This window comes from Nanorana parkeri, unplaced genomic scaffold (assembly GCF_000935625.1).
Source record: "Nanorana parkeri isolate BGI_ZX_2015 unplaced genomic scaffold, ASM93562v1 scaffold175, whole genome shotgun sequence".
Taxonomy (NCBI): domain Eukaryota; kingdom Metazoa; phylum Chordata; class Amphibia; order Anura; family Dicroglossidae; genus Nanorana; species Nanorana parkeri.
The window spans coordinates 28,149-42,356 of record NW_017306443.1 but is presented as its reverse complement, the minus strand read 5'-3'; the positions used below and the strand labels follow the sequence as shown (position 1 = coordinate 42,356).

Here is a 14,208-nt window from a genome sequence, read left to right as displayed (position 1 = left end):
GTAGAAAATGATATCTATAGCAAGATGCGGGGTCACATTAAGAAGATGTGAATATTTGAATGTCCATAGACTGGCACAGTTTTTTTCTTTAAACTGTTGATCTTGCCAGAAAGGGAGAGTTGGACTGTAAACCTTGGTTGCGTTTAGACATTTTCCAACATTAGACATTCATTTTCCGTTATACCTCATGCACTTCCAAACCAAATTCAAGTTTCAAAGTAATTTTCATCATGCTCAAGCTGATTATTCCCCCAAAAAGATATATCTTTCTATCTTATCGCTTTCTTTTCTGCTGGGAACTAACCGCATGTAAATGGCAAGTGGAGCGATCTGCATGGCAAACACTGTTTATTTTTGTTTAAGGGAATCTGTTGTGTAAATTCTTCTTGGAAGAATGGAACCAATCTTGTGACTTTATCTGACTTTGTATTGTTATGCATTTGTCTTTCCTATGCAGCAGTGTCATTTGTTGGCTTCCTAGAAATATTCACACACATTGTAGGCATATTTTTCAATAAGCAATACAAAGTAGTAAAATACATATCAAGGATTCAATGGCAGGTAGAACTTAACTTAAAAATGTTTCTTTTTACTTTGGGCAGTGTGTGATAGGGTCTGAACCTCTGTCAAGTTTTATTGCTGTCTGTGTCCCCATAGGGGAGTTTTTTTTTACAGTTCTTTTACCAGAAACGTGACAGGAAGTAATGCAAAAGCTCCACTAAATAAGGTGAAATCTCACCTTTGACAGTTGTCACCAAAACAGATTTTCCCATTGGAAGATGTCTCTTCTTCCTGTGACAGCTGTCTTACTTTCAGGCCTTTCATATGCCTGCTAGTTGAGTCCCCCGATATCACATTTCAGGGGCAGGTGTCATCTAGGACAATAGTGAAGTGAAATCTCTCCAACTGAGATAAATACAGGAATAATATTTTTTAGTAGATTGGAGAAGGGTAGGACTTCTCTCAGCTACGATTGCTGTCTGTATTTTCATTGGTGAGATCCCCTTTTAATTCCTGACCTAGTAACAGGTGCACTTGGACAGGAAATGATGGGAAATCTGGGACATAGATGGCTTTAACCTGACCGAGGTTCTAATCCTTTCCTTCTCTGAAACTAAAACAAAATTGTATCCACAGTTGGACTTTTGCATTTCAGATGGTCTCACTGTCAAGGTTGTAATTTATTTTCCCAGTTTGTCTGTGCCCGCGGATATTTGTTTTCTTTCCGTAGAACACTGCCAACAAATAAAAGTGTGCCTTACTAGAAATACAGACAATTAGGAAACATATCTAAAAGAGATAGCTAAGGTTATACTCAGCATTGCAAGAAAGTCAGTTGTCCTGCATTATAAAATGAAAGTGTTTAATGTAAAAAGTATACACCATACTGTATTTTTAACTTAACTTATGACACAATAACTGCCTGAAAAAATAGCAGTTGTTGATATCACAAAAAAGTAACCACTTCAAATTTTATTACAGGTAGGGGTTTCATTTATAGAAGTTCGCTGATAAGTCTAGGAATTTCCCATACTCCTTAGTGCCATCTAGGGGCACTAGTGTCATCATCAGTAAAGTTTAACTGCCGGTGACTAAACATACTGTAGCCCTTTGAGACTGAATGACCTCCTCATATATTTACAGTAGGAAGGTTTACAAATGACACTGGTGCTTTTGAAATATATTTTGGTGCATTATAATTTGGTTTATTATTGTGTTAGATGCCTAATACAGAAGGTCAGGAACATCTGCCTATACAGAAGGGTGTTCTATCCTCCAGTCACAAAAGCAGCCGGCACAAGGAATGGCGTCCAGACAAGATGGCAGAAATTCACTCACATGTAAGTATTTTTAAGCCCTTCAGTTAAATGCTATTGAAATAATAATAAAAAAAAAAACAATAAATGCAATAATATATGTTAACCCTTTAGTAGCCAGAACCATTTTGCAGAGTTTTTTTTGCGCGTGTTAAAATACACATTTTAGGCCTGAAGATTACGTACCCCTCCCCCCTTCCCTAGAATTATATATTTGAAAGCAGAGACCCTGTAGAATAAAATGCTGGCAGTTGCAATTTTTTTATGTCGCAGGATAGTAGTGTAACTGTTTATCAAACCCAGATTTTCTGTAAAAATTAACCAGTTGAAGACCAGAGTGTTAAACCCCCTTCCTGGCCAGGCCATTTTTCAGTATTCAGCGCTGCAGTACTTTAACTGACGTTTATTCCGTCATGCAACGCTGTACTGAAACAAATGTTATACCATTTTGTGGGGACTGATAGAGCTTTCTTTTGGTGGTATTTAATCACTACTGTGGGTTTTATTTTTTACTATATAACAAAAAAAAGTACCCTAAATTTTGTTTAAAAAAAAACCTGTTTCCCTATGAAATGTTATGAAACATTTATTATCACCCCAATTTTTTGGTAAAATATAAAAGACGGGGTCACGTTGGGTAAAATTGCAAGAAACAACCACACTCAAAATTGGCCATAGGCGACGATTTAAAAGCTTTTACCGCTCATCAGTTTAATGTTATCAGTAATTAATGGCCCTAAAATTATTGCTCTCATTCCGATGTTCACGGCGATATGTAACATGTGCGGCACAATAAGCAGAATCGTCATTTTTCGCATGTTTGCGTGTGTGAGTGGGGGGTGCGGGGGACTTAAAAAAATGTTTGTGTTATTTTACATTTTTTTTTATTTGTGACTATTTTTTTAGCTTCTTTATTTTTGTTATTCTTTCATTTTTGTAAACTTTTTTTTTACACTTGACTTGCTATCACTAAGAAATCCCCTATGTGATAGCCAATTCACATAACAGGTCCTACTTATTTAGTGACTTAAGGGGTCTCTAAGACCCATAATGTCACCTAGGGACCCCCAGAAAAGCTGATGAAGCAGAGATCTTCTTCATCAGCTTCTCACCAGCATCCGCAACCTGGAGAGTGACACTGAATGCAGAAAGTGATGTAATATACATCACTTCCTGCAATCGGGGACCGAGAAGAGATCAAAGGGAGATTGTGTACTGATCTCCACTGACAGCATCGCCGTGCCTGTCCCAGCCTCACCGGGCACAGCAGATCTCGGGACCGGGGGAGGAGGCGGTGACGGAGGTGCACACCCGCAGCTACTGCAAGCGATTGGGCGTCTCTCTGGCTAGACTCAGACATTTTCCTCTGCCTGCTGCCACAAAGGGCTAGGAAAAAGAGTTCTTCTTTAAGTTAATTTTAGCACACATAAACACAATATATTACTACATTTTTGGTAACGCATAAAAGAGGAGGTTGCGCCAAGTAAATAGATACCCAACATGTTAAGCTTCAAAATGTGAAATGACAGAAAACTAGGTACCTAAAATTGTCTATAGGTGACGCTTTAAAAGCTTTTACAGGCCATTGGTTTAGAGTTAACTCTAAATAATGGCCCTAGAATTATTGCTCTTCTGTACAGTGTTACTTAACATGTGTGGCGCACCTGACACATGTTTGTGTTAGCATGTGCATGCACATGGGGGCAGGGGAATTTGAAAAAGTTTTTGGGGTTGAGGTATTTTTACATTTAGTTTATCTAACTTTGTTTTTATTGGTTGTTATATGATTGGATGCAGTCACTATTTGGACAACAATTTTGAATGTTGACAATGTTGTCAAAAAACTAAACAGTGTTTTTGGCCAGACCTCATTTTACTCTTGTACTTGTAATCCTGTAGGGGATAACAGGTAAAGGAGCATGCGCTTTTAAACTTTCTCAAATGTGATTAGTTACTGTCTGCCATGTTATTGGCTGCTTAGGTGCTGCTAAGATATCCTCTTCACTTACAAACCTGTTACTTTGCAGAGTCAGCCTCTGAAGTCACTTTGGAAACTCTTGCACCCATCATCATCATCAAACCATTCAGTTCCCCCAAATGCACATTTCCAACCTCTACCAAACCAACCCCCTAAAACACCCAACTTCTCAGAGGCCAGAATACACCCAATGGGTCAGCCTTCCAGCTCTGCCCATCGACAGGAGGCGCAGTCAAAGAGTCGCCAAGGCCTGCAGCTACCTGGACAGCCGGAACCACATTGGCATGTTTCCCCAGTAAACAGAGGGACAAGTGAAGGAGCTTCTTTTCCCGAAAAGCTGGCTTCAAAACCTGGACAGAACGGGCTACCTTTTAACCGGACAAAAAGAACCCGATTGCCAAATTTGAATGACCTTAAAGAGACTGCTCTTTAGTTGATATCTTCACAAAACAGTCAGTGTATACATAAAAATGAGTACTGGGTGAATGGCAATATGGTGAAAGAGCTTGTAATGGATATTTAAGCATACCTCCCAGCATCTTAAAAGAAAGAAAATGTAACAAAACTTTAACATTTATTTTTGAGGAGACAGATGGTTGATAACCCACCACTTTCTCAAATCTCTGAGTGCAGCAAGGTCTCTGCAGTATAGTTTACCTGCTATGGCCATTATAAAGGGATCTCATGCTCCCTTTGGCTTTCTTTTTTATTTTATATGGCAGGACAGGTAAAGCCAGGGATCATTCCAGGGTTGCCCAATAATAATAAAAATAATATATAGTCTGCAGTACACCACCACTGCTTACCCTTAACTGGAATAGCAGTTTTAGGAGGGCTGACTGTTTATGTTCCAATCCTGATCCACCCAAGCTTGACCCCTGAGTCATTAAACCCTGCCCAAATTTCATATTTGTTTATAGTTAAGCACTAGGGAGTGCCAAAACCACGCTCTAAGAGTCCAGAACAGTACGTATTGATTCCACAATTATCAGGAAGATGACAAGAGATATCCAATGTGTTTCGAGGGCTCAGCAATCCCCCTTCATCAGAAATTCTTTTAACATACTTAAAAGGACTCTAACTCAGGGACCTGTGCTTGTGTATGCTGCTGACTACAAAGCTATCTATTGATAACACACACTGATTACCCATTTTCTTGACTTTGATACACAAACCCAGGATCCAGCATGGTTTTGGCGTTCCCTAGTGCTTGATTACATACTAACTGGGTGACTCCTGGACTCAGGGAGAACCCCGTTTTTTGTGGGTAGCTGCCAAACCCAGGCAAGTGGGCCTAAACATAGACACTCCACCAACCACCTAGAAAACTGGGTCAAGCGCCTTGTTCTCACCTCCTCTCAAATGTCATATTTGATCCATTTTCCTGAACCTCTCCATTTTATGGTTAGAAAGTCATGTCTCCCCTCCCCCCAAAAAAAATATTGGCATGCGGGAGGTATGTTTAAGAAAGTACTTATAGATATACTGATGTGCAATACGCTTGTGTGAGGTTACACTGTGCCGCAAATACACCCACAAATACTTTTGTTGATTGTCTGGTCCTCTGCTGCCAGTTTCCTCGTGACATTAGAATGTGCAATAAATTAAGAAGATAATGTCAGTGTATCTGAGGAACTTCCCCAATTCCACGAAACGAAGAGAACTCCAAACCATTTTATCTTGTTTAAGACCCATGTATTTATAAGACAAAAACGCGTAGCCTTATTCAGAACATACAATGCTATTTTAGGCTTAAATGCTAAAAAAAAGTACATTTATCCAGATAAAGGAAATTTCTAAGGAAATAACACTTCCATATTTGATATTTTTTGTAAAATTTATTTATGATTAATTCTTATCATAGATTCATATCATTGTTACAATGTCAAGTTATTTTGAGCTGTTTAAAACATTGTGAAGCCGTACAATAGCGAAAGTAGTTTATACGAAAACTTACAGTATAACATTTATATATTGCATTAAAAGTATTATATATATTAAAAAAATCTATAATTATATATATTATCTGCACACTCAGACATTTGTGTGTGTAGTTTGTTTATATGTTAAATGAACTGTCATTTTTATATCTATAAGCATATATATATATATAAGAAGGTATTGTTACGATGACAACTCTGCCATATTTTTATACATTTGTGCAGTATTAATGTATGTCTAATAAAAGGGAGTAAGACAAAGGATGTCAGTGTACCTGCAGCAGCATGGATCTTGTGTAACTACAAGAGCAGATTCAATTGTTCTATTTTGATAAACTTAGGAAAGTAAAACATAACTGCTGCTGCTTTGAGTGGCTGCTGGGACAGTGCAAAGAGCTGCCGAAAGGTAAAATGACCGTGTTATTTAATATGCTTTCCTCCCAGCTGGAAAGGCAGTGATCAGTGGACATAACTCAACAAATATTCATTCTTCCACTCATACAGTAGGACATAGACCAAAGAATATGAATCACATGCTCATTATTTAGGTTGCATTTTCACGCAAATTATATTTTGTGTAATGTAAAAACAAATGCATAACACTATGAACAGTGAAACAAATCTAGATATTTGTTTTCTTATCTCAATATATTTTGTAGATGCTTTGCTTCTGCCTTTGATTCTATCTATCTATCTATCTATCGATCTATCTATCTATCTATCTATCTATCTATCTATCTATCTATCTATCCATCTATTCATTTTTCTGTCTTTCTAATCTATCCAACTATCTATCTATCTATCTATCTATCTATCTATCTATCTATCTAGCTAGCTAGCTAGCTAGCTAGCTATCTACTGTGTAGCTATTTATTCTTTTCATTTAGAGCTCTCTCACTTTTTATTTCTCTCTCTCTCTCTCTCTCTCTGTCTTTTTACCTATCAGTGTACATACTTGCTGTCTTTTCATCTCTCAATCCATTATCTATCTATCCATCTATTCATTTTTCTGTCTTTCTACTCTATCCAACTATCTATCTATCTATCTATCTATCTATCTATCTATCTATCTATCTATCTATCTATCTATCTATCTATCTATCTATCTATCTACTGATCTAGTTTGTCCATCTGCCTGTCTATCATTTAATCTATCAGTCCTCTCTAGTTATCTTTTTTAATCAGATTGTCTTTATTAAAAAAAAAAATGTTCTTCATACAATCTATCATTCTGTCTGTAAACACATACGTACTACTGTATGTATCTGATCTCATCTATTAGTTATCATTCTGATTAGAAGACAGATATAAAGCATTTACAGAGTTTAATATCTTAACTGTCTTTACAACAATAACCTTCATCATATGAATAAGGGACTTATTTTTCTATAGCGGTCAGGGGTTAAATCTTTTAGAGACATAAAATATATAGTTTTACGTTACCAGAATAAACGGGCACATTTTTATTTTTTTCATTTGTTTCTGTCTATATACATGTTATAATGCTCTATAGAATGTAACACTGTATATCTGAAACAACAAGCAATGATACTGTTGGTTATATATATATATTGTTATTTATGATGTGTTTAATAGCCTGGTAAGGTTGCAAAGAATTGTTTAGGTTTTTTCAGAACCATGTTTAGTGTACTGCTTTGTTTTCTCATACACTCTACCTGTGGCCAATGTGGTTGTTTCTGGTTGAGAACACTGGGCTTACTGCAACTGTCTGAAGGCAGTTAAGTCACTTTCAGAAATTACTTCTCGTTAACACCACAGACATTGTGTATGGACCTTGGTCTATTTCAAGTGGATTTCCTGTAAAAAAACCAATATATGTCACCTACATAAAAATGACACTTCTGTGTTGTTGTAACACTTGAGGTACCCTTCCTGCTACAGCTCTTGGTCTACCAGTACCGGAAGCTGCAGATTGTCATTTGCAGCACCACCTTCTGGTATGCTGGTCTTTCAACTGTGAAGCACTGGATCTGAATGGTCATCTGTCAGTCTAACAGTCTAGCAATGAGCACTGAGAACAGTCTAACAGGGGTCTGCTGTGGATTATTTGGTGACTGTGGGATGAAGGGTCCTTTTCTTGTTAAATGACAAAAGAGTCCCAAGAAGGTAATCAATTTCTGTTTAAACTGGAAAGCCCATTTAAACAATACACACTGAATGAAAGAGCAGAGAGCAAATGTTTGTTTTTATCCGCTATGTTTTAAGGGGACCTGCCAAATATATTTTGCAGTGGCCTTGAAGAGGAATCCATGACCGAAATACTAGCCAATGTATAACCTGATAGAGAAACTGATTGTTAACGCATAGCCACAGCTTCAATTTTACTATCAAAAATAAAATCTAAAAGTATATTTTTATATATATATTTAAGACCTTCCTTCATGGAATATGGATGACTTTTTACTTACATTTTTAATGTAAAAGGGTGAATATATGCAATGCAAAAGTCTAATGTAGACAGTGAATATTCTGATCTGGTAAATCTGTCTTAATGTATTTTTTCTTTTGGTAAGTTCAATTGGAGATGAAATTTGAAGCACCTACCTGTGTCTACAATGAGATGTGAAAGTCTGTATAAATCTTCTCAAATGCTACAAGGACTATAAAGACAATCACACAGTTCAAACCTTGCATTGAATTAAAATTGTTCAGAAACACTGTCCAATAAAATGTTTGTTTTAAAAAGAATTCTCTATATTCAAACTGATTATTATTAATGAATATACATGGTGTTACTTTATTGCAATTCATTCATTTTGTGGTGAAATTTTCCTACATTGTAGTTTTCCTACAATAGTTATGAATGTTTTGCCAGATTTTTTTTGTGTGATGTTGAATGGAATAAAATAGCACATTTCATTTTTATAAAGAGAATAGTGCTGCCTTTAGAGTCATTTGTGAGAGCATTAAAAGCCAATAAGAATTTTTGGAACCATTATAAAAGCTGTAAGTTCTAAAACTTTGAGTTGACTTCTCATATCATTTTGAAATATTGTAGGAGGCGCATTATCCTTTACAATGTATGTTTATGTTTGGCCTAAAAAGGTCCCATCAGTTAAAGTGCAAATAAACGCAAAACCTGTTTTTTAGTTTTAGATAGTGGGAAACGGTTAGACACTCAAGTAAAGTTTTCATTGCTCTCTATGTCACCACTGTGAAGATTTACTACTCTATTTGTCCTTATGGCCATTGTCATCAAAACAATAAGTGAGTGGAAATCCAAAATTGTGAGATTGTCACCAGAAAAGGAGATGAGGGAAACTCTTCCAGTGGGGTCGTCTACTCCACTGACAACTGTATAACAAGAGAATTCTTCTAACTCTGGGGAGATTTCTTCTGATTTTCTGTTGCCTCCCTGGGACAGGAAGTAAAGAAAAATCTTCCCAAGGAGACACAAACAGTATAAAAAAATAAGCTGACAGGACTTATCTTTTCTAGACTAAAAAAGAAGTTTTGGCTGTGCACAATCTTGAAAGCTCATCTAAACCTAATACCAAAAATGTAATATATTGCAGCTTACCAGTCCTTTTTTACTATTTTACAGTTTTTTTCCAGTTTCTTCCCTACTCTGAACATAACATTTAAACTATCAATATATTTTTGTAATGTGGGATTAAATCAGAAGAAGGCTGAGAAAAAGACAGATTTGGGTGCTTATGTAGGTGGTATGTAGTAGTATAAAAACACGCATTAAAAAAAACTACCGCATGAAATGTTTTTTTATCTGCTCAGAATGTAATCCTTAAAGTGTATCTAAACCCAAAAACAAAGTATGTAATATAATGCAGTTAGGTGGGATTGATGTAGAGCAGAGGTTCTCAACCTGTATAGACTCTGGTTCACATTTGTTGCACTGCACTGGAATGCACGGCATTGCGGTGCCACGCGTTCCAGTGCAGCCGATCGAACTTTGGGGGGCCATTCAAATGAATGGCAATGCACCTCCGGCACGGTAGGTGTGATTGCATGGTACAGTGCGTTAATTGTATAAGACTGTTTAAACACACTGTACTAGTGTAAACGGGCCCTCAAAAACACTGACAGACACACACAACCACAGACATTCTCATACACGTACTCCGAGATACTTTTAAGATCTACCTCATCTCCCTTACATAATGAGAACTGGAGTGGATCCTCCGCCTGGGGTCCAGTGTGGGCTGCTGTGCTGTGACAGAGCTCCTTGCATATGTGCATTGTTTGCACAGCTCCCTTGCGCGTGCTGTAGAGGTGGCGGGAGCCAGAATGTGACGTCATTCCGGTCCATGCACTTCTACAGGACATTTATTTATTACAGGTATTTCTATAGCGCCAACGATTTATGCAGCGCTTTACTTACATTTACATTAGTCCCTACCGTCAAGGAGCTTACAATCTAAGGTCCCTATCTCACATGCATACGTAGAGGGCCAACTTAGAGAGGAGCCAATTAACCTACCAGCATGTCTTTGGAGTGTGGGAGGAAACCAGAGTACCCGGAGGAAACCCACGCAAGCAGAGGGAGAACATGCAAACTCCTTGCAGATAGTGACCTGGCTGGGATTCAAACCGGGGACCCAGTGCTGCAAGGCAAACCCCCAGCCCACCCTACCTCACCTCAAGCTGACACTTGGCGGCGGGCAGCATATTTTGAATGGCTGCTCGGCGTGAAAACTGACAGTGCTGTGCTAGGGTGAGACTGAGGAGCTTCACCCACTGATCACAGGCTTCTGACCCACTTTTGGATCACGACCCACCAGTTGAGAACCACAGGTCTAATGGCATTGAGACCTCTTCACACAGACTGCACTTTATGTCCCGGATTATATTTAGTCAAGTGATGCTGGCATTGGTAGTTATTTATTGTGGGTACATGTTGCTAATAAAAGATACTTTATAATGCAGTTAGTTCTGATGCCTTATCCTGTTATATTTTGGGGGGGATTTTTGCATTTACTATATCAGGGCTCTATCAGTGGAAATTTGGGTCTCCAAGTAGCGGTCCGCGGGCCAACTCTGGCCCACGAGCCGGTACTATGTGGCCCGCAGCCAACTGACATGTCAGGCACACGGTCGCAGACCGCTTAGGTCATTAAAATCCCGTACGATCTGCCCATCTTGGACAGGCAGATCGTACTTGCGATCATTGCTGAGGGGGCAGTGCTGAGCGGCAGTGTGCGCTTGCGCACACCGGCCCATGCGGCATTCGTCTTCCGACCATGCCACCAACCCGCCAAAAATCGTACGATTTTCGGCAGGTTTTCCAGCGTGTTCAGAAGACGAAAGTTGTGCGACCTTACAGTAGAAGCGGTCGCACGCTGCCTATACATCTGCCGATTATCGTACGATCGTGGGATCACCCGCAATTATCGTACGATAATCGGCAGGTGTTTGGACACTTTTAGTGTATGTGTATATTAGGTCCCATTCACACCTACAGTATATTTCAGGTGTGATTAGAGATTCCTGTGTCAGGAACTTGCGTTTTCCTGCAGCAGGAATCCCTAATCTGCCGTTTACAAGTGGCAACTATCATAAGATAAGAATAATCATAAGATTATTTAAGAGGGTGTGTTTAGGGGCGGAGTCAAGGCCAGGCAGGGTAAGGATTAGGTGGGGCAACTGGTGGCTAGTAACTTTTAAGGCCTGGCTAGTAGCTCAGGACTTGAAATTTTGAGCCCTGTACTATATAACTAAACAAGCTTTCCTGCTTTTCAGACTTAGCAACAGTTTTATATATCCGTTATAATAATTTCCACTGGCTTTGCTATTTTTATAGATATTCAGTGCAACATATTGCAGCTTACCTGTTCTTTGATGTGGTGTCTGCATTCGTTTTCTTTTTGTAGGCCTGCTGCTGATTGATAACACACATTCCTGTCACTTCCTACTTACCATTGAGAAGGTCAGATTGTTAAAATCATGGGAGCAACATTATATTAAAGGTAATAATGTTGGGAGAAGTAGTGAGCACTAAATTTCTGGGGTGGTCTATATACAAACATGCTACAGAACACCCATGTTGTCATGGTTACAAGATTAAAATATTTTCATTTTATAAAATGTAACACAAGTGGAGTTTTCCTTTAACCAGCCTTGTACATTGGACATTCTACATACCACCTAACAATGTAATGGAGATACGCAGGGCACACTGTGTCACTTTCCTGCTGTTAGTAGTGTTTGTTTGTGAATGGCCAGGAGAAAATGGGAAAAACACCAGTGCTGGGGTCTCTGAAATCTGCAGCACTTTAACCTGGAGCGACCCAAAAGCCATGTACTAATTCCGACATCTAAACAAACTGGTTTTCAAGAAATGGAAGAAAACCTGCATTGTAATGGTTTGCTTATAAGGCGAAGGAATGTTTACTGGCGTAAACCTGGTAAGATTATTGTGCTCAGAGTTGGGCTTTAACCCGGAGTATACTTACATAGCATTACAATCACTATAAAAAGTAACCTTATTTTCTCTTTGATGTGTAATATATGAATTTCCAATGAAATGTATACTTACAGCTGAAATCCAGAAAAATAAGTAAATCCAAAGTTTAAATGCATAGATGAAACTGTTTTACCTGCAGGATTGAAAGGATTGGTATTGCTATCCAACCAGCCCTAAGATTTACACAGCTTTGCCACACAGTACAACCCTGTCTGGTAGGGCAGAGGACTTTATTTTTCACTACTGCAGTTGACTAACACATAGTAGTGTCCTTCCTGCCCCCAGCCTGTGACTGGACAGTGAAAGAAGAAACGGACTATTGATCTGCTAATTTCTGCTAATCACTGTTCTCTCTTTCCCCCGCTCCCTCTGCTGTACAAGTATTGCAAGATGCTGATACTAAAACAAATTCAGGTACTTACAGTGCTTGCAAATAGACAAAATACATTTCATTATATATTAATGAATAGAGAGCTGCATTCATTTGCATCTTTTATGTCTGCCTGGAGTTCAGCTTTAACTTTTTGTATTGCCAAAAAAAGAAAAGCAGACCAATGTAATTAATTACTAGCTGCCACTCATAACTAATAAGCAATTGTTCTCATTTGTGCAAAGGTTAATAAAGCCTGAACAATTTTGTTTTTCCCTAATAAAGAGTTCTTGTTTCAATGCCTGATTAATTATCTTAACTACAGCTAGAAAATCCCTCAGGGTACACTATGTACTGCAGAATATTAACATTTTAGATGCATTTTTCTTAAATATATTATGTTTTTTAGGCCAAATATAACCTTTTAAGACATGACGCATGACAGACACTAGACAGTTTCTACAGGAAATGTACACAACAATGAACATAAACAGGATTATTCACAAAAGGAAGAGTTTGGAGAAGGCAGGAGAAGGGAACAATCTAGGACAACATAGCTGATTTGGAAAAATTCTACAATTCAGCTCACGCTCCAGTTCAGCTATGTTGTCCTAGATTGTTCACTTCTTTGCGGCGTCTCAGTATACCGCGAGCTGTAGCTCGCGGTATACTGAGCTTAGGGTAACGGGAGGACGCTAGTTTGTCCTCCCGTTACCCTAAGGAGAACTATGGGGAAAAACACTGACCCCATAGTTCTCCTTTAATGAAATTCATTTATCCATTCAGGAAGACATGACATTTACATGTCTAGTCTCCAAGTAAACAGGTAGTCCTGGGATTTCTTTTTAGAAAACCCGGCATACTTTACAAGAAGTGTCCTGGATGCACTCTATATTCAATGTTTGTAAAGTAGTTTTTTGTTTTTTTATAAAAAATAAAAAAAATCAGCTAATAAACATGATCAACAGCCTACAATGATTTGGTTTATCACAAGTAGTTTTGGGGTATATTGTTAGGAATATTTAATGTATGAAACACACACGCAACGCACAATGAAACTTAAAGAAGATTCCATTGCTTTAATCTTTAATGTTCCATATTAACAATTCTTCATCCTTAGTTGTTTTAGCTTTTAATTCAAGCACATTTGCTCATACATTCCAATAACTCCATTCTTATAGCAATGCGAACATGGTAGCCTAGTGGGATCATCTTAACGTAGCGTGCAGTGATTGGAGGTCGCAGGAAATTCTGTACAGTAGATGAGCGGTCTGAGTTCCCATAAAACACCTGGTGAAAAATGTGATGGAAATGTTATGTAACAGCATACATGATGAAACTTACATTGAACAGATAGAAACTGAAGGGCAGAGCTGTCCCTATAATGAGGCACTCTGACTTGCCTCAGGCAGTATTTCACTGGGGAGTAGCCGGGTGGTGATGGGGGGCAGCAGGGGGGAGGCCACAAGGTCACAGGTTGCTAATAGCTCTTAGCAACCTGTGACGCTCTGTGCAGTGCTGCTTCCTGCCCAGCTCACTAACATCACCGGTTGCCAGAAGCTGAACTGGGATGCTTTGGCTTGCATCCCACCGAGCTCCTGGCAACCAGGGATGTCAGTGAGCTGGGTGGGACGCCAGATAAGAGCCAGTCTGCCACAGCC

The 14,208-nt window shown here is 38.7% G+C and overlaps 2 protein-coding genes across 2 annotated transcripts in view; one reads left to right on the top strand and one right to left on the bottom strand.

Moving 5' to 3' along the window:
* CDKL5 (cyclin dependent kinase like 5) overlaps positions 1–4,291 on the top strand; it is a 275,410-nt gene extending 271,119 nt beyond the window's left edge. The window contains exons 19-20 of the mRNA XM_018554842.1: positions 1,722–1,841; positions 3,845–4,291. Coding sequence (XP_018410344.1) covers positions 1,722–1,841; positions 3,845–4,228 — 504 coding nt within the window. The 3' untranslated portion in view covers positions 4,229–4,291. The remainder of the gene's footprint in view (positions 1–1,721; positions 1,842–3,844) is intronic.
* Positions 4,292–13,684: 9,393 nt separating this feature from the next.
* Positions 13,685–14,208, bottom strand: part of RS1 (retinoschisin 1) — an 18,532-nt gene continuing 18,008 nt past the window's right edge. Inside the window, exon 7 of the mRNA XM_018554838.1 lies at positions 13,685–13,837. Coding sequence (XP_018410340.1) covers positions 13,685–13,837 — 153 coding nt within the window. The remainder of the gene's footprint in view (positions 13,838–14,208) is intronic.